General features: G+C 50.0%; 1 protein-coding gene across 5 annotated transcripts in view; it reads right to left on the reverse strand.

The window, feature by feature from the left end:
• The window catches only part of IQSEC2 (IQ motif and Sec7 domain ArfGEF 2), a 77,968-nt gene that overhangs the window by 40,329 nt on the left and 17,769 nt on the right, over positions 1 to 19,870 (reverse strand). For 2 of the 5 annotated variants that reach the window (XM_027053474.2, XM_027053479.2), the window contains exons 2-3: positions 12,946 to 12,975; positions 362 to 457 (exon numbers count right to left, since the gene is read on the reverse strand). In XM_027053474.2, the coding sequence (XP_026909275.1) occupies positions 362 to 457; positions 12,946 to 12,975 (126 nt within the window). Of the gene's footprint in view, positions 1 to 361; positions 458 to 2,375; positions 2,534 to 12,945; positions 12,976 to 19,870 lie in introns of those variants that run through there. The other 3 variants (XM_027053477.2, XM_027053475.2, XM_027053478.2) reach the window with 3 other exon arrangements.

A 19,870-nucleotide genomic window follows, 5' to 3' on the forward strand; every position in this document is an offset into this window, starting at 1 on the left:
GGTGTGGGTGATTGTTCCCTCTGCCTAAACATCCTTCTCCATCCTATCCAACTGGCAAACTCTTACTCATCCTTCAAAACAGCTCAAATATTACATATTGTAGAACCAACCACTCCCGCCTTTGGGAATGGGGACGTCTATCTGCGGAAGGATTTTTAAGGAAGCATAAACTACAAACAGAATCTGAATCTCCTCTTTGGTCTCCTACCTGGTCTCCCAGTCACTCTTCTCACATGCTCAGACATTCATTCCACAATCACTCAGGGGGGCTAGAGGGAGATGGGGGAGAGGGTCTGGCAATGCTATTGCAGATTTGTCTGGAAGGGTGAAGGATGAGGGGAAGGATGGGTCTAGCTCTTACCTGCTCTCTGCCAGCCTGCCTGAGGGGGTAAGCTTCATGGAGTCAAGGACCTGAGTAGGACAGCAATACTGGTGTAGAGTATGAGACGCTGTGGACCTGAGAGACAGCAAGAGACAGAGAGAGAGAGAGAGAGACAGAGACAGAGAGACAGAGAGACAGAGAAAGAGACAGGGAGGGAAGGGAGTGGCCGGGTGGGGAGTAGGGATGAGGAAGTGAGAAGGGGAAAGGGAAGACTGGGAAGAATGGGTGGTGGAGGATTGGGAATGAAGAGGAGGGGTGGGAGGTGGGGAGGCAGGGAAGAAGGGAGAGAAGGGAGAGAGGGAAGGGAGGAAGGGAGGAAGGGAGGAAGGAAGGAAGGAGGGAAAGAGAGGAAGGAGGGAGGGAAGGAGGGGAAGGAAGGAAGGAAGGAAGGAAGGAAGGAAGGAAGGAAGGAAGGAAGGAAGGAAGGAAGGAAGAAAAAAAGAAAAAAAACACAAAGTCAAGAAAGAGAGGACAGCACTCGAACCACAAACAGAACACAATGACAACAGGGGGCAGCAGAGACAAAAGAGCCAGTCTGGGCCTCCTGTGTTCCAGGTGACTCCGTGGGGACCTAAGCCACGGAGACACTGGGACACCACAGCAGGGAAGGGGAAAGGGAGCCCTCCTCACACCAGAGGCCACACAGGTAGGAAAGAGGGAAGGGGAGAGGGGATGAAAGAGAAAGGGAAAAGATATATGGGGGGCTCCCCCTTATAGAAGACCCCTTACAAGAAGGACGGCATGGAGGGAGAGGAGACTCTGGATCCAAAGAGGGGGAAGAACCCAGGCCAGGTGGGTGGAGGAAACACTGTAGGAGGAGAGGGAGAGGGACAGAGAGAAACTGAAAGAGACACGGAAAGGGTAAGACAGAAAAGGAGAAAGACAGAGAAAGAGGAAGACAGAGGAATGGTGAGACAAAAGACACAGAGAGAGGACAGGGAGAGGCAGAGAGCGCCAGAGCAAAGGAGAGGAGAGGCGAGGGCGGGAGGAGAGCTGCCAAGGTCTCAGTGGCCTAAGTGACGGATGGGACTGGGGCTGAGTGGGTGGGTGGAGCCCAGTGAGCCAGAGGACAGGGTGGTTCCCAGTAGGAGTCTTTGCTTCCAAGGCCAGTGCTGTGCCCCTAGCCCAGGACATGGCCCACACTCCACCCCCCCAGCGCTGTACCCCCACCCCTAGCACAGGGTCCAAAGGCCCCTGTACCTCCTGCTTCCCATGATTAAAGTCCAGAGAATGGGCCTGGGGGAGGAGGGACAGTAGGGTAGTGAGGCTGAGGGCCTGGTCTACCCTGAGCAGGGCAGGTGCTGGGAGTGGAACTGGCCCTTCCAGGTCAGCCAGCCCCTCTCCCCCACATGCCTCTGAAGGCAGATTGTGGTCATGGCCTGGCCATTCCAAAGCGCAAGTAAAGGCCAGGAGATGTGGCTGCAGGCCAGGCCAGCTGCCCAGCATCTCATTTGTGATTCTGAGGATGCCCAAATCTTAGATCCTTATAGAGAATCTTGGAATCTGAGCCTGTTCTTGTCAGAGACTCTGGAATAAGCATCATCATCAGAATGACTGTCTCTCAAGTGCCATCTATGTGCCAGTCACCAGCCCCAGTCCTTGACTCATTATCTCATTAAATCTGAGACACAGAGACCCTTAGGCTGCTGGAATGTTAGTATCAGAGAATCTCAGCGGCTATGGGGGAGCCCTGCAGTGCTGAGCCAGGCTAGCATGCCAAAGCAGCCACTAGTTACACCCTTCATAGGCCATGGACTGTGTTGCTCAGGGCTCCAGAGTCCTCACAGTGTGGGGGGTACCCCGATGCCCATGCGCTCACCCTCTCTCGCTAGCTCCCTCCCCAAGCCAAAGGCCTCCAAGAGTCCAAGAGGGGAGCCAGGAACCAGGAAGCCAGGAGGCTGCTGAATCAGCAGCCCAAGGACCAAGTCCAGGCCGGGGCAGGGAAGGAGGGGGTCAGGCTGCAGGGTCGGGGGTGGGGGGGCTAGGTTCCTACCTGCTACTCCTCCCGGAGGGCTCCATGGGTCTGGACCTGTCCTGAGGGCAGGCCCCCTGGCCGGGCGGTGCCTCCACTGTGTCACCACCCCCTCCTCCCAGCCCTTCCCTAGAAGGAGGAACCAAGGAGGCGGGGCCAGGCCAGCTGGGCTGTTGGCCAGACTGCAACTGGAAACTTTGCTCCTTCCCCTGCTCCCTCAGGAGGGCTGGGAACTCCAAGTAAGGGGAAGCAGTTTTGAGAACTCACAATGACTCCTCTGGGCCAAACCCCAGGCTAGGCTCCCCATGTGCATCTCTGCTGGAATCTCCCCCAAGAACCCTGTCAAGTGTGTGTCACTAGCCCTATTCTCCGGACAAGAAAACTCAGATGGAGAGACATTAAGTAATTCAGTACCGGTACTACAGCTACAAAGTGGCAGAACCCCAAGATCGAGACCTGGTTTGACCATTCCCCAGATCTGGATCGGTCCCCTCAGCCATATTGCTGGCTTGTGAGTACAGAAACTTTTCCACAGAAGCTTTTCACATTCTCATCTTCTGCACAGAGACCATGTTTTGTTGTTGTGCCTGGATGCTGCAGATCAAGTAATATTCAAATCACCCATTTGGGGAAATCAAGGCAAGACCCTGGCCAATATGCTTGACTACTGCAATAAGCTTGCATTCTCCTGTGTATGCTTCCCAGGACTGGCTACGAGAAATGCTCCCTGAAGAGAAAAGCAAAAATCAGAAGAAACACCATTCTCCATCAAGAGGCTCTTCTTCCAAGGAAACTGCCCTGCCTGACTTTACAGATGGGGAAATTGAGGCCTAGAGAGGGGAAGAGTCTTGCTAATGTTCACACAGCCAGTCAGACTAGAATCCAGATGCCCTGACTCCCCACCTACTCATCACAGGAATCTCTCTCTCTCTCCTTCCTTTGGATGAGGCTGGAGAAAGGAGAGAATTTGGAGGGTTGGAAGGATGGGGGATTCCTGAAGAGTCCCACAGATCCAGCTCAGAGTGCTCTTGTCCTTTCACAGCCCCAGAGCCCAGGCCCCTGGCTGTTCTGAGCAGAAGGCGGCCCTGGGAGGGGCCAGGGGGGCAATGATCTAGAAGGAATAGGAACTGACAGGCAACAGGCCAGCCTTCCTGCCTTCCTGCCTCCCTGCTGGGGCAGCTGGTTCCTCTCAAGAAAGCCAAAGCCGTTGAGAGAGATAGGCCCTCCGGACCACCACAAAGTTGGCATCTGCAGGCCCTTTGTGGTCTCTTCTCCCTCTTCCTACCCTCTAAAGACCCTGGTCCCAGAGCTCTGGCCTTGACCCCTGCTTTTTTCTCTCTCCTTGAGCAACTCTCCTAGCTCCTGCAGCCGCTGTGCTCTGTGCCCATTTGCAGTTACTAATGGCTGCACCTCTGGCCCAGACCTTCCTCTTGGCCTGGTAGGAGTTGAGAGACAGAAATTCTAGTCCTGGCCATAAGGCTGATGTTGTGGCCCTTGGGCAAGCTCCTTCTCCTGTGTTAAGGCCAAGATCCCACACCTGGGTGCCTGGTAGAGCAAGTACAAGTCCCAGCTCTACCACTTTCCAGCTGGATAACGCTTCTAAGGCTCAGTTATCTTATCTCTAAAAGACAAGTGGCAATTTCTACCTCATGGGTTCTTGTGATGATTCAGTGAAACGAATGCGCATCTATGGTGTAGAGTCAGCTCGAGCCTAAACGAGTCTGACACGTCTCCCAAGAAGACAGGGGAGACCCACGGGAAGCCTATTTGTTTCAGGGATGGGGAGGATTCTAGGAAAATATCTCTGAGCCACTCCTGGAATTCAGACATATCTGAGACTGTTGGGTAGATTCATGTGATGACCCACCAGGGGCTGAAAGGAAGAAGGAATTAATGCTGAGCAGCTTGACCCAGCCACAGGGCACCAGAGGCCTTCATTCACTTATTCAACAGATCCTGTGGACCCGGAACTGGGCCAGGGGCCTGATACAGCAGGGGCTCAGGGTAGTCAATGTCCTGATCTCATGGAGCTCATATCCAAGTGAGAGGAGACAGACATTCAACAGCTAATGGAATTAAGCTGGGCAAAAAGAGGAGGCAGCAGGAGAGAGTGTTCCAGGCAAAGGAAACAATTTGGGCAAACGATCTGAGGTGATATTTCCAGGAACTGCAAGAAGGCCAATGCAGCTGAGTGGAAAAAGCAAAGGGGAGAGAGGTGAGACTGGAGATGTAGGCAGGGTTCTAATCACACAGAGCCTCGGAGGCCACGATAAAGTTTTGGTATTTATACAAAGAGCAGTTTGGCAGCCTGTGGTTCATGTACAGGCACTGGGGGAGTGGAAGTACCTCAAAGCCCCTGAAGTTGTATGGAAAATATTAATGAGTAACAGCATGTTTGGGGGGAAAGTGTAGCTTTCATCAGATCCTCACATGGGTTTATGATCCCAAAAGAGCAGGGAAGCTCCTTATATGATTCCATTCGCTAAGCGCCCACCATGAGCTAGTGGCAGGCCTCCTAGAACCTTCTCTGAGCTGACTCCTACCCGCCCCCCCCCCCAGCTAGACTCAACCTTCCCCTGCCCCTGATCCTCAACCAGTGCTCCACCCAGACAGGAGTGCTTACATTCTCTGCCACACTGCTGTCCCAGCCTCATCTTTGCCTCTGCTCAAAAATCCATTCCCACCACCCACCCCCACTGCCACCTCCCCACCTCACTAGCTCCCCCTAGTTCCTCACAAGTCAGCTTACAGGTTGTGCCCCCTGGAACAGGCCCTGGCCCCTTCCCTGTTTCCTTCCCACCCTGCACTTGTCTCAGCCTTGTCTGTCCACAAGCTGATTCTCCCTCTGGGCCGGGAGCTCTGTGGGGACAGGGGTGCTGCCTTATTTATCCCAGTGTCCCCAGAATCCAGCACAGGGCACCCAGACACACAGGTCAGCACATGGTGGTGGTGGTAGACAATCCACACTGAGGTGGAGGCTGCAAGATGGGCTGGTGGACACTAGAGGGCACTGTGGTCACTAGAATCCTGGCCTGATGCTGCCCAGGCTGACCCACAGTGGGTACCGGGACCAGGTGCGCCTGGAAGCAAGGAAACTGTGCTCCTGGGTCCTGCAGCTCCTCAGCTCTGGGCCTAACTGACTGGGGTCCCAGTTACAGCCTCCCAATTTACCTTCTGCGCCCTTCCCAGCCCATGGCTTATGACAGTCCCATTCCTCTGCAGAAACAGCTTTAATTCTTTACAAACACAGGTGCCAAACACGCCTCCCACAGTTCCAGCATACATTTCCTGCTCTGCCTGCAACTCTCTCCTCTCGGCTTCACCTCACCCCACCCCCAGTCCTCACCTGGCCAGCTTGTACTCATCCTCCAAGTCTCAGCCTAGGTATCAGCTTAGAGAGGCCTTCCAGCCCCTCAGGCTGGGTACAGTATACTTCTGAGATGCTCCCGCCCTATACTTCCCCTGTAATTGTCTATTTCCTCATCTCTTTCCCTCCTGGACAGTGAGTTTCCTCAGAGCAGACTTCTATGATTCATCAGTATATCAGCTGAATCTAATTTAGCACAGTGCCTGGCACATTGTAGGTACTCAAGAAATCATCCTTGAGTGAATGAGTGGATAGATGGGTGAATGGATGGGTGGGTGGGTGGATGGGTGGTTGGATAGGTGGGTGGATGGATGGATGACTCTGGGAAGTCACTTTACCTCTACAGGTTTCAGTTTCCCCAGCTGTAAAGTGCCCACAATCATCTCTACTTGGCAGAGTGGCCAGGAGGCTTAAAGAGAATGTGTGCCAAATGCTCCCTAACAGTACCCAATACACAGCAGACATTTTGCAGATCAAAGCAATTATTAATATTTGGAATACTAAAAAAGGGGGGGAGGGGAGAAGTTGAAGGAGACTCTGCCTTGAACCTGGGATAATCTCTCCAACCTCATATTTACCGTTTACACATAGAAGATGGCTTTAATGATAATAAGGAACCTATCATTCCTATTAAAAATATTAAAAATAACAGCACCTTCTATATGCAAGCCAGAAACAGGAGGCCCCCAAGGAGGCGGTGGGCAGCCCCTAAGTTTCAGCCAGAGGATGCGAGGCAAAGGCCAAAGTCAAAGCTGTGGGCATTGCCCCTGCATCTGGAGAACAGTCATTATGGGCACAGCTGGTTCCGAACTCTTTACTCATAGGTGAAAACTTGTCTAAGAGGTCATTAATTCTCTCTGTAATTAATGTAAAAACTGCAGGGGTTTGTATTGATGGAAAAGTAAGCCCAAGCGTCAAGCTGATAATATTGATAATGTGCACTTATAATTATATACTGCAGATAACTATAAATTCAGTCCCTGCACTAATAAAATGTGAAAATTCCCGAAGCAACCAAGAACTCAGTAGTAGCTGTACCATGAGTAGCATTATGTTAGTTGTTCTGATGCTATGAAAATCACCACACACTGGTAGCAATGGTAATATTCACTGTGCACTTAAAAGCTGTTCTGGCATAAAAAGGGGGGAATTATTTAGATAAAATGAGGGTGTTTTAATGCAAGTGCATGGAACTTGAAAGCACAGTGAGCAAAGGTCAACTTGCATTAGAAAAGTAACGAAAACCTTAATGGACAGGCAATTTAACAACCATGGGCTTCTGAGCAGACCGCCCCCGAGGCTCTGACCTCATGTGTGGACCCACAATAACTGCTAGCTGGAGATGTATTTGACCTCTCTACCCTCACCCACTTCTAAGAGAACTGACTCCCACCTACAGCCCCTTGCTGCCGCCTGTTCCCATAGGCTGGACAGAAACACTGTCATATGGAACGGACCCTTAAGCTTCCAGGTTGGCAGCCACATCAGATCGTATAAACAAACGCAGATGAAGCTAGTCCAGAGAGGTGAGTCAGTGACAAAGAGATGACAGAGACCAAGCAAGCCATGAGATACACAGAGATGAGACATGGGCCTGGGAGATGCAGAGAGAGAGAAGGAGGGAGAGGGAGCTAGGGCAAGTAATCTTGGTCCTCGATTTCTTGGTCCTGCTTCCAGTTGGTGTGAGGCCTGACTCTATACACACACACACACACACACACACGCACACACTTAATTTCTCAGATTCGGTGAGATGTAGCTTCACAATAGTCCACCCCCCACCCTTTACATTCTGGAGTGAGTTTGAGTGGGTTTCTGTTCCCTGCAACAAAATGTACCCAGACTCAGACAAGGGAAAATTGGGGATATAAGTGCAGGGTTTGCATAAGCAAGACCACATAAAGAACATTATGTAGGGAGGGGTGGGTGCAATCATAAAGTGTTTGTGTTTGCTCATTCAAATGCTCCCTCATTTCCTGACACTTGCTTCCACAGACGCACACTATAGCCACACACTCACACACACTGACATTCAGTGGCATGCAGAAACAAAGGCAGCAATGGCTGGATATGCTTTTATGCAGATACCCAGACACACATGGACACATGCCAGCACCTCTGCATTCCTCACGCCCGCACGGACACAGAAGCAGAGGCCACGCAGGAGCACACACAGGTGCATGAACACAGTGGCGCTTGCCCACAAAGCTCAGGGCAGGAGTCGGGGCTTGACTGGGCTCTGTGCAGCCTCTCTCCCCAGCTGCCAAGTGACTCATCCCTGGGGCTGCTAATTAAAGCCAGGACAGAGGGGACAGAGGCAAGGGGAGGGGAAGAGAGAGAAGGCAAGTTTATTTTGGTTCCAACCAGGCACGCAGCCAGCTTAGGGGTCACCCACTTCCTGGGGCTAGGCCAGGCGGAGGCAGAGGAACACAAACTGGAAGGGGAGGGAAGACCCTCTTACCCCTTCTTGTCCCTCAGGATCTTCCTGGAATGGCACCTTCTTTGGGAAAATTACCCAACTCCCCCACACCATCCTCTTCTATCTCACTGTTATTCCAGCTGTACCCCCTCCAGACTCTTGTCCTTACAACTGGCCTCTCCTCTTCAGCACACTCTCATTTGGGCTTGCTGGAGCTGGCATATCTGTGTCTGTACCCCGCTTCTGTCTCCCCACCCCCAACAGACCACCCAACACAGGTATGGTACATAGGGAATGCTCTACGTGCTTCTGGAATACAACTGAGTTGACCCCAGTATACTGTAGTGACTGCAGTGACTGCACCTCTGATGGTCTGAATTCCTATCCTAGTTCTACTATGGGATAAATGCCTTCAGCTCCCTAAGATTAGTTTCTTCATCAGCAAAATGACAAGAATATACACCCTGTAGCATCATTATGGACATTAAATGAGAGAATATAGGTAAAGTGCCCAGCATGGTGCCTGGCATATAACAGCTTTAGCTAACACTCAATAAGTGCTCCTGCTGTTAACACCCCACCTCAGGCCCAGGGTACTGGCAATAACACAGAGCCAAGTTCCAAGCTTGGCTCCACCACATGGTACCTGGGGAACCTCACAGAGAACAGCCTCATATGTAAAATGGGGGTCTGTGATATGATACCACAGATGGACTGCAAAGATTTGAGCCTGTCAAGCATCTTGTATGGAGCCCAGATCTTAGAAGCTGCCAGATAAACGGCAGCAGTGAATACTAAGGGCAGCAGGAGGAGCAACTCTGGGGTCAGAGCATCCCAGGAGGGAGAAAGTAGGCAGGGTGGACTAGGGCAGCCAGGGAAGGCTTCTCAGAGTGAGAAGGACTGGAGTTGGGCTCCCAGAGCCAGAAAGCTTTCAGCAGACACTAAGTGACAAGGTTTTCAGGCACAGGAAGTGGTGAGAACAGAGGGCTGGGGCAGGGCGGGCAACCAGGGTATGCTGAACAGGACTCAGCCTGGGAAGGGAAGACTCCAACACAGCTGGGTTGCCTCCAGGGACTGGTGGAGTCTTCGACTTGTGGATGGGGGAGCCTTGGAAGATCCCTGCAGTCTCAGCCACCCCAGATTGCCAGGAGGTCAAAACAAGGAAGCATTTTAGAGATTACCTAATCCAAACTCCCGTTTGGCAGATGGGGGCACTGAGGCCCAGAGTGGGAGGCCTCCTCTGGGAACAGAGCCAACCGTGGCTCCTCCTCCCACTTCTCCTCCCAAATGCAGCAGGCTCCCGTTGCCATGGGGACATTCCTGGCTCTGTGGGTGTCAGTGGCTCCCCCACCTCCTCCCTCCTTCCCTACCAACAGGCCACCTCTTCAGCTCTCCTCCTTGTGTGCCTGGCAACCCCAGCCCTGTCCCCAAGGCCCCCCAGTTTCAGCCCGACCTTCCCTACTGTGGCACCGCCTCCAAATCTGGGACCCCTGGGAGGTATTGGCCCCTCCTGCCTCTCCCCACACTTCTCCACATCTCTCAAGCTTGACCATCCAGTAAGAGACAGTGGATTGGGCATAGAGGAGGGTGGAGGGCACTACAACATATTGAGCACTATTTTATGCTGAACACTGTTTTACTTTAATTTCTTTCATCTGACCTGGACAAGAATCCTCATCCTCATTTCACCGGCCAGGAAACCAAGGATCAGAGAAGTTCAGTGACTTTGCAGAGAGCACACCGGCTAGGAAACAGGCTCTGCTAAGAGCTGGCTTTGTGAACTTGAGCCATCGCCCTCCAAGGGCCTTGGTTTAAAGTGCCTGTAGGCTTAACAACTTCTCACAAACCTACAGGAAGTCCGGGTACCTTCCTGTGCCCACAGCCCTCGCGCAACACCAGCTGTTCAGCTCTAATTAGACTCCACACTTCCTCTGCCACCCCATACTTAGAAGCCCTCAGGCCTCCGTGGTTTTCAATCTACCTACCCTGCTTCCACAACTGCCAAGGCCTCGCTCCTCTCCTTGGTGTTTCTTCTCCCCCACCCCAGCCTCTCTCTTTTGTGCACACACAGTGCTTATTAGAGAAAGACACTGGGGCTCCAAGGGATGAACAGATTTGTCCAAAAGCACATAACTAGAAAGTGACCTGCCATAAATGGAGCCCTTTACCTGGATCTACTTGCTGCCCTTGGTATGCTGCAGAGCTCAGCCTCTCCCCTCTAGCCTTCCCTGGCTCCCACTGATGACAGAAGGTATCAGTCCGTGTTCTGAACTTTAACATTAGCTCTTTTCCTGCCCGGATCTGTTTTTGCCCAGCCAACTGCGCCCCCCTGGAGTCCCATCCTCACTTCTGATGCATATTGGCTACATTCCCAGGGATGTGCCCCCACCCTCCACTGCAAAGCCTGCATGTCAGTCCTCCACAGCCCAGATCAGATTCTGCCTTCTCCAGGAAGCTCTCCCTAGACCCCTAGCTGAAGCCAGCTCAAGAATTTACATGTGGTCCTGTGAGCATTCTCACACAGCCCTGGTTCCAAGTTCAAGGGTCTACCAATCAGGTTTGCAAGATCTTCCCCACAAGTGCTATGTTTTAAGACCCTTCCACAGCCCAAGTGTGACCCTTGCTTCCCAACTGCTGAGTCCTCGAGGCTGCTGTAGCCTCCTGGGCTGTGGACACAGGATGGATGTCGGGAAGCAAGTCTCCATAAAACAAATGCTGGCTTTGGAACCAGACAGCACAGGGTATGAGTCAGAGTGATGCTACCCTGACCTATTGCTTTTCTTTCCTTGGGCAAGGCACTGACCCTCTGGGGAACCTCATTTTCCTCATCTGTAAATCAGGGATCCCAATCTACATCTAATAGGGCTGTTATGAACATTAAATAAGATCATGTTCAGAGTTCTTAATATGCGAGGAGCAAATGATAACTGCTATTATTACTAATATTAGGATGATGATGAGGATGATTATTATTATCTGCAAGGCTGTCAAGAGCTCCCACGGTGACAGCGTGGGCAGGGCTCCGGGCTTGGTGCCAGGCAGACCTGGGTTTGAATCCTGGCCCAGCCATCTATGAGTTGCGTGGCTGTAGGCAAAACCCATAACCAGCCCAAGCTTCAGTTTCTTGAGCTCTAAAACAGTGATGATAAGGCCAGCCTGGGTTACACCTACAGTGTCACTAGGAGGATCAAATGAAAGAAAGTCCCTGATGACTTCTATAAGTTATAAAGGCCCAATACATGTCATCATGACTTATGATTATGATCATTAGTAAATACCCTGAGCTATAGGTCCCAGGAACTCCCCTGCTGGGAGAGCTGAGAGCTAGAGATGCCTTTAATAGGATTCTTCAACAAGTAGCAGGGATATCAGTGTGGAGGCCTATGACTGTGCTTGGAGCCATGCCAGGTTGCTTTTCTCCAAACCCACAGCGGAACAGTGGGACCCAGGTCCTTTGCTAGACTAGTGCCTTCCTAAATGCTAGGACAGGCTGTGCCCATGCCACCCTCCTTGGCTGCATCCTGGGACTAACTGCATCTTGTCATGTACTCCTTGCCTGGACACTGGGCCTGACTGCATCTGTCACATTCCCCTGCTTTCCTGTTGACACAAGTGTGCTCCCACCCCACAGTCCCGACCTTGGCCCTCATCAGTGTGCTCATCCCATAGCCCCTGCTTGGGATGCCAGGACACGGTGTGTCCCATTACACACTTCCATCTGTATGCTGGGATCCTCTGCCTCCCTCCCATATCTACTGCCTGAATGGCAGGACCTGGGCTGCCACATATGTTTGGGCAAGCTGTGCCCCGTACAAGGGTTCACAGCCAAGAGGCCACAAGTAGGGGACTGAAATGGTATCCTGTGCTCTGTTCACTAAGCCGGGAACCCCAGTGAGGGGCCACAGTAGACCAGTAGAAAGGGAACTTTCCTCCAACTGATCAACTCAGTGGATTCTACTCTTCACGAAGGCACTGTATATGCTAGTTACAATCCTGGCTGGGACTGAGTATACCCATCCCATCTCTTTGTTGCCTGGGCCCATCTCATCTCAGAGATCACCCCTGGCCTAGATGCTGAGCCTGAGTGAGCCTTATCCTGAGTCCCCCCACCATTCCCATGTAGACCCAGACCCCCTATCCTTCACACTTGTGTCTTCATGAAGCTTCTGATGGGTTAAGGCCTGGGAAATTCATAAATAGCCCTTTTCTTTACCCCCATTTTACTCCTGCCCCCACAAGCGGCCAACTGATCACACCCTGAAAACTTACTGAAGCTTGTAAATCCTTTTTACCAAGCATGTAAAAAAAAAATGTGCACTTGGCACCATGATGTATGTTTCTAATGTGTAGACTGTGTCACATTACAAGTCCACCCAGATCCCAGTACTCAGGGCTAGTGCAGTTTGGGGTAAAGCACCAACACTAGACAGAGAAGCCCCACTTCTCTCATACCCTCTTCTCCTGGAAGGAAAAGGTGGAGAAGGTCCCAGGTCCAGAGCCGACCTCTCTGCAAGTCGGCTTTCCCATCTGGGCAGCAACCATGAATCCCTCTGGGGTTCAGCCCAGCTCAGCCCAGAGTAGCTAGGGTCAGAAAGACTGAGGAACAATTTTCAACCCCTTTCCCATGCCTGCCACACTCACCCAGCCCTCCCAGTCTGCTCCATACCCGTCCCTAATACCAACGGGACAAAACCCCTGGGGTTGGCCCCCACCCCTGCCCATGGATCCCCAAGTTAGAAATCAGAGGGCCCCACCCCAGTCCCTGCCCCATCTCCCAACTGCTACTAGAGAAAGGGGGTACTGACCTGACTGTCCTGGAATTCTCACCATCAGATCTGAAAGGGAAACAGAAAAAAAAAAAAAGTCAGCATTCTTCTCTGTTCTTCTCCCTGTGCCCTATGCAATGACCTGGTGGCCTAATACATGTTATGAAAATGAGGGGTAGGGTATCTCATCCAGAGAAGAACCAGTGAGAAGGCTGGAAGATGGCGAAGGGCCTAGCCATTTGTTGGGACAGTGAGGAGGACAGCATGGCTGGAGTGCGCTGAGCAAAGGGAGGAACGGTAGGGGGTGAGGTCAGGGAGGTGCCAGGAGCCAACCATGTGGGTCCCAGTGGGTCACAGTGAAAGGTAAGGCCCAAATCAGAGTGGCTGAGAGGCAGCCTGCAGCTTGGGCCAAGGCAAAGCCCAAGCTTTAAACCCAGAGAGACCTCACTTCAGATATTGGCTCTGCCATCTACCAGCCCTGTGACCCAGGCAAGCCACCCCCCTTCTCAGGATCTGAGCCTCAGTCTCCCCACTTGGAACACAACGCCAATCCTGGCAGGGCTGTTGGGATGATTAAGCCCTTTGGAACCCAGCAGACAAATACCAGGTATTATTAACAACATAGCAAAGGCTTCACCAACTGCCTGGTCCAACCTGCTTATTTTCTAGATGAACAGAATGAGGCTGAGAGGGTAAGTGAGTCAGCTGCTGGGCTCCGTTCTACTACACGGGCCCTGCCTTCTCCATTGTGAGGCCCCCTCAGAGGTGAAGGAACTGCGAGAGAAGAGAATGGAGTGGAGGACAGCTTTGAAGGAACCCAAGGGAATGAGTGAAATCTGAACCACACCCCTCTGGCAGCTCCTCCTCAGAGGGGTGTGGGGGGTGGGGTGGGGGGAGGATTGAGACAGTGAAGCTGGTGCCTTAGGGGTGGGGAAGGGGAGGAAGAAGGACCAGGGAACTTGGAAGAAGTGGGAGAGTGTAGAAGCAGGCTTTCCTATCTCTTTTGTCTTCTTCTTCCTCCTTTATGTGCCCCCCATCCCCTCCGTACCTTTTCCACAGAGAAGACAGAGATAACACATCACAGGCTCTGTCCTCAGTGAGGGGAGCATCATCTATGCTGAGTGCAAAGCAAGAGATGGATGCACAGGGAGGGGAGGTGGACCTCAGAAGGGAGTATTTGTTAGAAGAGTGAATGGAGAACTCACAGCGAGGTGGGGCAGGCAAGCATCAGGGTGTTGAAGCTCTGACTGGGTGATTACTGTGCTCCCAGTTCTGCTACTCACTAGCCACGTAATTCTGGGAAAGGCACTCCCCTATGCCCAGCCTCAGCTTTTTCACTTGTAAAATGGGGTGTGTGTGTGGAGGGAGAATCCCTCCTCTTGTCAGGTAAGACTTGCACAGCGTCTGCCTGGCACATGGTACATGTTCAGCCAAGGACAGTGGTACTCACCTTTGGCCTCACAGTCCTGTAAAGGGACAGATGACCAGGGCCACAGAGCACCTTTTCATGTTTATTAAAACTTTCCATCTCATTGTGCAGCAACACGATTGCTTCTGAGGCCTGGCCCAATTATTCACAGGTACCAGGTCAGAGGGGTCTGACTTCAATGACTCCCCAACTGCCAACAGAATTGAGGCCAAGCCCCTCAGCCTCTCTCCCTAACACTAACCCTCTGCTCCAGACAGGCTGGTCTTCTTGCTGCCCCATCCCACCCCCAAGCCCCAGCACACATGGATTCAATCTACCATATACCAGACCCAGACCTGGAAATATGAACCCTCCAGGAACTGGACTGGCCTCCTGCCCCAATCTACTTTTGAGCATAAGCAACATATATAATCACCTCCGTCAGCACTGAGCACCTATATGTACCAGGCACAGTGTCAGACTCTTTCCCTACATTATCTACTTTGATCCTGCAAAGGGGGAACTACTCATCCAACTTTAAGATGATCAAACGAGGACTCAGAGAAGTTGAAATAATTGGCCACACATCATGTAAGTAGGGGAGCTTGGCATGAACCCCAAAGCTCGTGCTCTTACCATCACATGCCACTGTATCGGTAGCTCAGTGCTGGGCACATATGTACTGTTAAGGTGAGTTCCCTTATCCGACTTCCCTAATGTCAAGACAGACCCTTCCTCTCTAGGGCTCTTTCTTCTGAGAGGTTATTAGATACCTATCTCTGCTCCAAAAGCAGGCCTATATGAGGTGTTACAGTCCTTAAGATGGCAGCTGAGGGGAGCAAAAGATCTCTAAGCCATGATGAGGAATGAATTAACCAGTTCTCCTCACTGTGGGCCGATTCTTACTAGTTTGAGGGTATATGGCATCATGGGACCCTAAATGTAGGGGGGGCATCCCACCTCAGAGGTTTACAGCCCTTTATGCATTTAGTGTATGATTAACTATGTGTAGATACCAATGATCATTAGTGCTGTGCTTTCCTACACCTCTCTGAGGGCAAATGCCCTGCCTAATGGTCAGCCTACCTCTTACTCCATGAAGCTGAGCCACCATTTTGGGGGAGGTGGCACAGACTTGGATAAGTCACTGCTGTCTGGACCTTGGTTCCTCATTTATAAACAACGGGGCTATGTTGGCTGAGTTCCAAACAATCTTCGGGCCCTAAAATATTTAGTTTCTTCAGAATGAGAAAGTTTCTCTTTTTTATCAACTGGGTTCAGCTGTCTAGATAGAGAGGCAAAGACGCAGGGTACCAGGCCTCCCTTTATCAATCCATGTCAGGAGAAGAGATCAATTTCTCCTGCTACTCCCACAGCCCTCTCCTAATGAAAGGTCACTTGGGGCCCCGGGGTTCTCAAAAGGTTTAGCCATGCCAATTCCTATCCTCAGGAGCGATCCTCATAAACAGTAACTTATTGAAGCCTATGAGTATAGTGACCATATTTTCTGAACCAAAAACTTGGGCATGTAATATGACCAAGGATTTTTCTTTCTTTTTTTAAAATTTTTTTTTAGCGTTTATTTTTTATATATATTTTGAGAGAGCATGAGCTGGCAAGGGGCAGAGAGAGAGAGAGAGAATGAATCCAAAGCAGGCTCCACACTCTGAGCTGTCAGCACAGAGCCCGGTTCAGGGCTCGAACTCACAAACCGTGAGATCATGACCTGGGCTGAAGTCAGATGCTTAACTGACTGACTGAGCCACCCAGGCGCCCTGACCAAGGATTTTTCTTAAGTGACTTCTACCTAATGTGGGGTTTCGAGGACAACTGTGAACAGGGCTCCTTCCAGCAGTGCTCTGAGGGGAAAGAGGTAGATACTCTGGTCCAGGGATCATACAGGTCTCTCCAAAAGCTGAGAACCAGCCCAGGGGCAACCAGGCATCTTCTCTCCTGGACATCACCTGGTCTAACTGCAAGTCTCTCCAACGGAGAACTCCCTTCTCATTGCAAATCAGTTGACGTGGTTCTCCTGCACCAAACATTCAGTGACTCCCTTCAAAGACCTCCCTGCCAGTCCTGCCCAAACTCTCCAAAGCTCTCCATCTTACTCCGCCTCCTACCTACTTGTCTAGCACATCTGGTATTTGCTACTTGGAACACTCCTGCCCTTCTTTTATGCCTTTTAAAGTATTTTTAATTATATTAGAGTGATACGTGAAATAGTTTAAAAAGTCAAATTGTAAAACGATCTTAACACAAAACTCATTTTCCACGTTTTTTTCTGATTGCACTTTCGTATTTCTAAAGTATATGTTCGTGCTGCTAATCTGTTTTTGCAACATATTTTATTGTGTGTCCTTTTACCATTTTTTTGCCAAAGTAATACACATATGTAGATTTTCAAGTCACCCAGTACTTCAAGGATTGTAACAAAACACACAAATTTCCTACCCTACTCCCTTTGCACCCCCAACTCCCACTCTCAGGGACAAACCCTTTTCAACTCTTTTAACCACTTTTTCAGGTATTTACCTCCTCATTTCTAAAGAGCCCATGTGTACATCTAGCTCAATCAATACTGGTAGCGGACATTACTATGACTATATCAATACTAATAATGGATAAATCGTATCATATGCTATAACCACATTTCCTTTTCCATGCAACTTTTTCTTTTCTCTGGTGTTGATGTTGTTGATGGTGATGATGATGATGGTGACGATGATCTTGCTTGCTTAGTTTTCTTCATATCTATGATCAATTCTCCCCAAACTCTGTCAGAAGTGCAATTCTCCTCTCAATACGTTTTGACACATCAGGTAATCTATCAGATTATTTTTTCCCCCTCTGAGACATTGTCCCTAGTGCAATTGAGACTGGGCGTTCTCTAGACCTGAACAAGGTTGCACTGAGATCTTCTCTCCTCATCACTCTGGGTTTCCTTTCACCTCTCTTCAGTGTTGGATTTCCTGGATCCCTTGGCCTTTTTTCTGACTTTATGTCCACATTTTGCTGGAGCACATTCCCCAGTGCTCCCTATGAGGCCTAGGGCATAGAATCTTTAGATTTCATATGCCTGAAAATGTCTTTATTAGACCCTCAACCTCGATCAATAGTTCAACCAAGTATAGACTTCTAGGTTGGAAATTATGTTCGTTCAGATTTTTGAGAACACTGCTCCATGGTCTCCTAGCTCTCCAGTGTTGCTGTTGAGAAAGCCAATGCCATTCTTTTTCTTGATTCTTTGTGTGTCATATTTTTTATCTGGAACTTTTCAGGATCTTCTCTTTAATGCCTGGTATTCTAAAATTCCACAGGCATACCTTGCTGTGGTCATTTTAACATTTATTTTGCTGGTTACTCAGTAGGATTTTCATTCCTTCAGTTCTGGGACATGTTCTTGGCTTTGATCACTTTCTTTGATCACTTTGTATTATGGCTTTGATCACTTTCTTCCTGCTGTTTCCTCCATTCTCTATTTCTGGAACTCCTAATGTCGGATGCTGGAGTTCCCCAATTGATCCTCCAATTTTCTCATCTTTTCTCTTCTGTTGTCTATTTCTTTGTCTTGTTATTCTGCTTCCTAGGATATTTCCTCACCTTTTATTTTCTAATCCTTCTGTGGAAATCTTTATTTTGACTCTATCTTTAACTTCCCAGGTTTCTTCTCCTCCCTTTGTGACCTCTGTTCCCTCCAAGTGCCTTTGTTTTTTTGTTTTCTTGCTTGCTTTTTTGGTCACTCTTATAGGTTGATGTTCTTCTTCAAACAGACTTGTACTATCTGATCATCTCTGGCTACCTAAGGCTTGCTAGTCAAGGGCAGGCAGGGAGGGGGGGGAGGTTAAATGTCAGTTGTACTGAGGTTTAATTTACATAAAATGAAATGTACCTATCTTAAGTGTCCTTGGCTGGTGATCCTTGGTGACTGGTTCCCATGACACTAACAAGCTGATAGGAAGCTCTGTGGATAGATGGAGCTTGCCAGGTGGTGGGCTTCACTACAGGTGGTGGGCTTCACTACAGTTGCTGGGCTGAAGCCTGTTCTTTTGTTGGAAGACTCCCACATGTTATCTTTTGGAGGCCCTTTTCTAGGGACTTTCAGGTTCCTCAGAGAAGATTACTTTACCCTCTTGTATGCTCCTGATTTCAGTGTCCTGGAAGTAGGGGAGTGGAAGAGGTTGGGATCCCACTGTTTTAGGATGCTTGTAAGCCTGTTTCACCCCACCCTTCATTGTGCCTGGTATCCCCAAGCCCAGGGCCTCTTAACTTCAATTTCTCCAAAAAATCAACCCCTATGTGCAGGGATGGGGCTGGAGGGGTGGGGGTGGGGCCCTCACTAGATGGGGCCAGGGAGGGGCCAAGAGTGTCTGTTAACAGACTTCCAATATTCTCCCTGTTTTGAATTCCACATCTCACCCTGTCTGCTGTGGTTCATAGCCCCTCCAAATCCTAAGCATTTCTGGGGCTCTCTGGGTGGAACAGTTTACTTCTGGTCAGCATCCCAGACCCTGTGTGTTTCTACCTTTTTTAGTTCTTTTTCTTTTTAAAAAATTATTTATTTTTGAGAGAGAGAGCGTGAACAGGGGAGGGGTAGGGGTAGGGGCGGACAGAGGATCCGAAGTGGGCTCTGCACTGACAGCAGCAAGCCTGATGGGGGCTTGAACTCACGAACCATGAGATCATGACCTGAGCTGAAGTTGGATGTTCAACTGACTGAACCACCCAGGTGCCCCTACCTTTTTTGTTTCTTTACTCATATTTCGGTTGGATTTGGGGAAGTGTCAGAGATAAATAAGTTTATTCAACTCATTATGTATAACAGGAAGTTCCTCTTCTTATTGCAGCTAACTCCTATTCATCTTCTGTGACTCATTTAGGCAAGACCTCCTCCAGAAAGCTTATCTTAATGTCTCTAGGCTGGATGAGGAGGCCCTCCTCTGTTCCCCTGCACTGTCCTTTTCTTGCCTCCATCACAGCCCTGATCAAACTGTTCTGAAAGTGTCCATTTCCTGACTCTCCCTGCAGATCAGGAGCTCCTGGTGGTCTGGGGCTGTCACTCAGTCATGCCTGTACCCCCCAGTTCCCAGGGTCTGGTCCACAGAGGCACAGAGCAAATATGTGGTGATAGAATGAATGAATAAATGAATGACTTCCAAAATGAATCAGACCCAGCCAGAGGGACCATCTAGAAAGGGAAATAAGCCGAAGACAATTGTTCCTATACAAGGCCAGTTCCCTAAAAGCTAGATGTGCAAGGATGCCCACTACAGCATGATTTAAAACCGTGGACAAATGGGCCCAGCTTCCATGCCCTGCATTCATAAGATGGTTAAGTACATTATGGTATATCAGTTGCCATGAAAAAAAATGCTTATGAAGAATATGCAATTACATGGGGAAATGCTCAAATGAAAAGAAAGCAAGAAAAAATTTTATGTGCTGTATCATTTCAACTGTATGAAAAGAATGAAAAGAACAAGGGAAACACACCAACTGTTTGCATGCAGTGGCTGCCTTTGTGTGCTATAATTATGCATAATGTTTTCCTCCTCT

The sequence above is a fragment of the Acinonyx jubatus genome, chromosome X, assembly GCF_027475565.1.
Source record: "Acinonyx jubatus isolate Ajub_Pintada_27869175 chromosome X, VMU_Ajub_asm_v1.0, whole genome shotgun sequence".
Taxonomy (NCBI): domain Eukaryota; kingdom Metazoa; phylum Chordata; class Mammalia; order Carnivora; family Felidae; genus Acinonyx; species Acinonyx jubatus.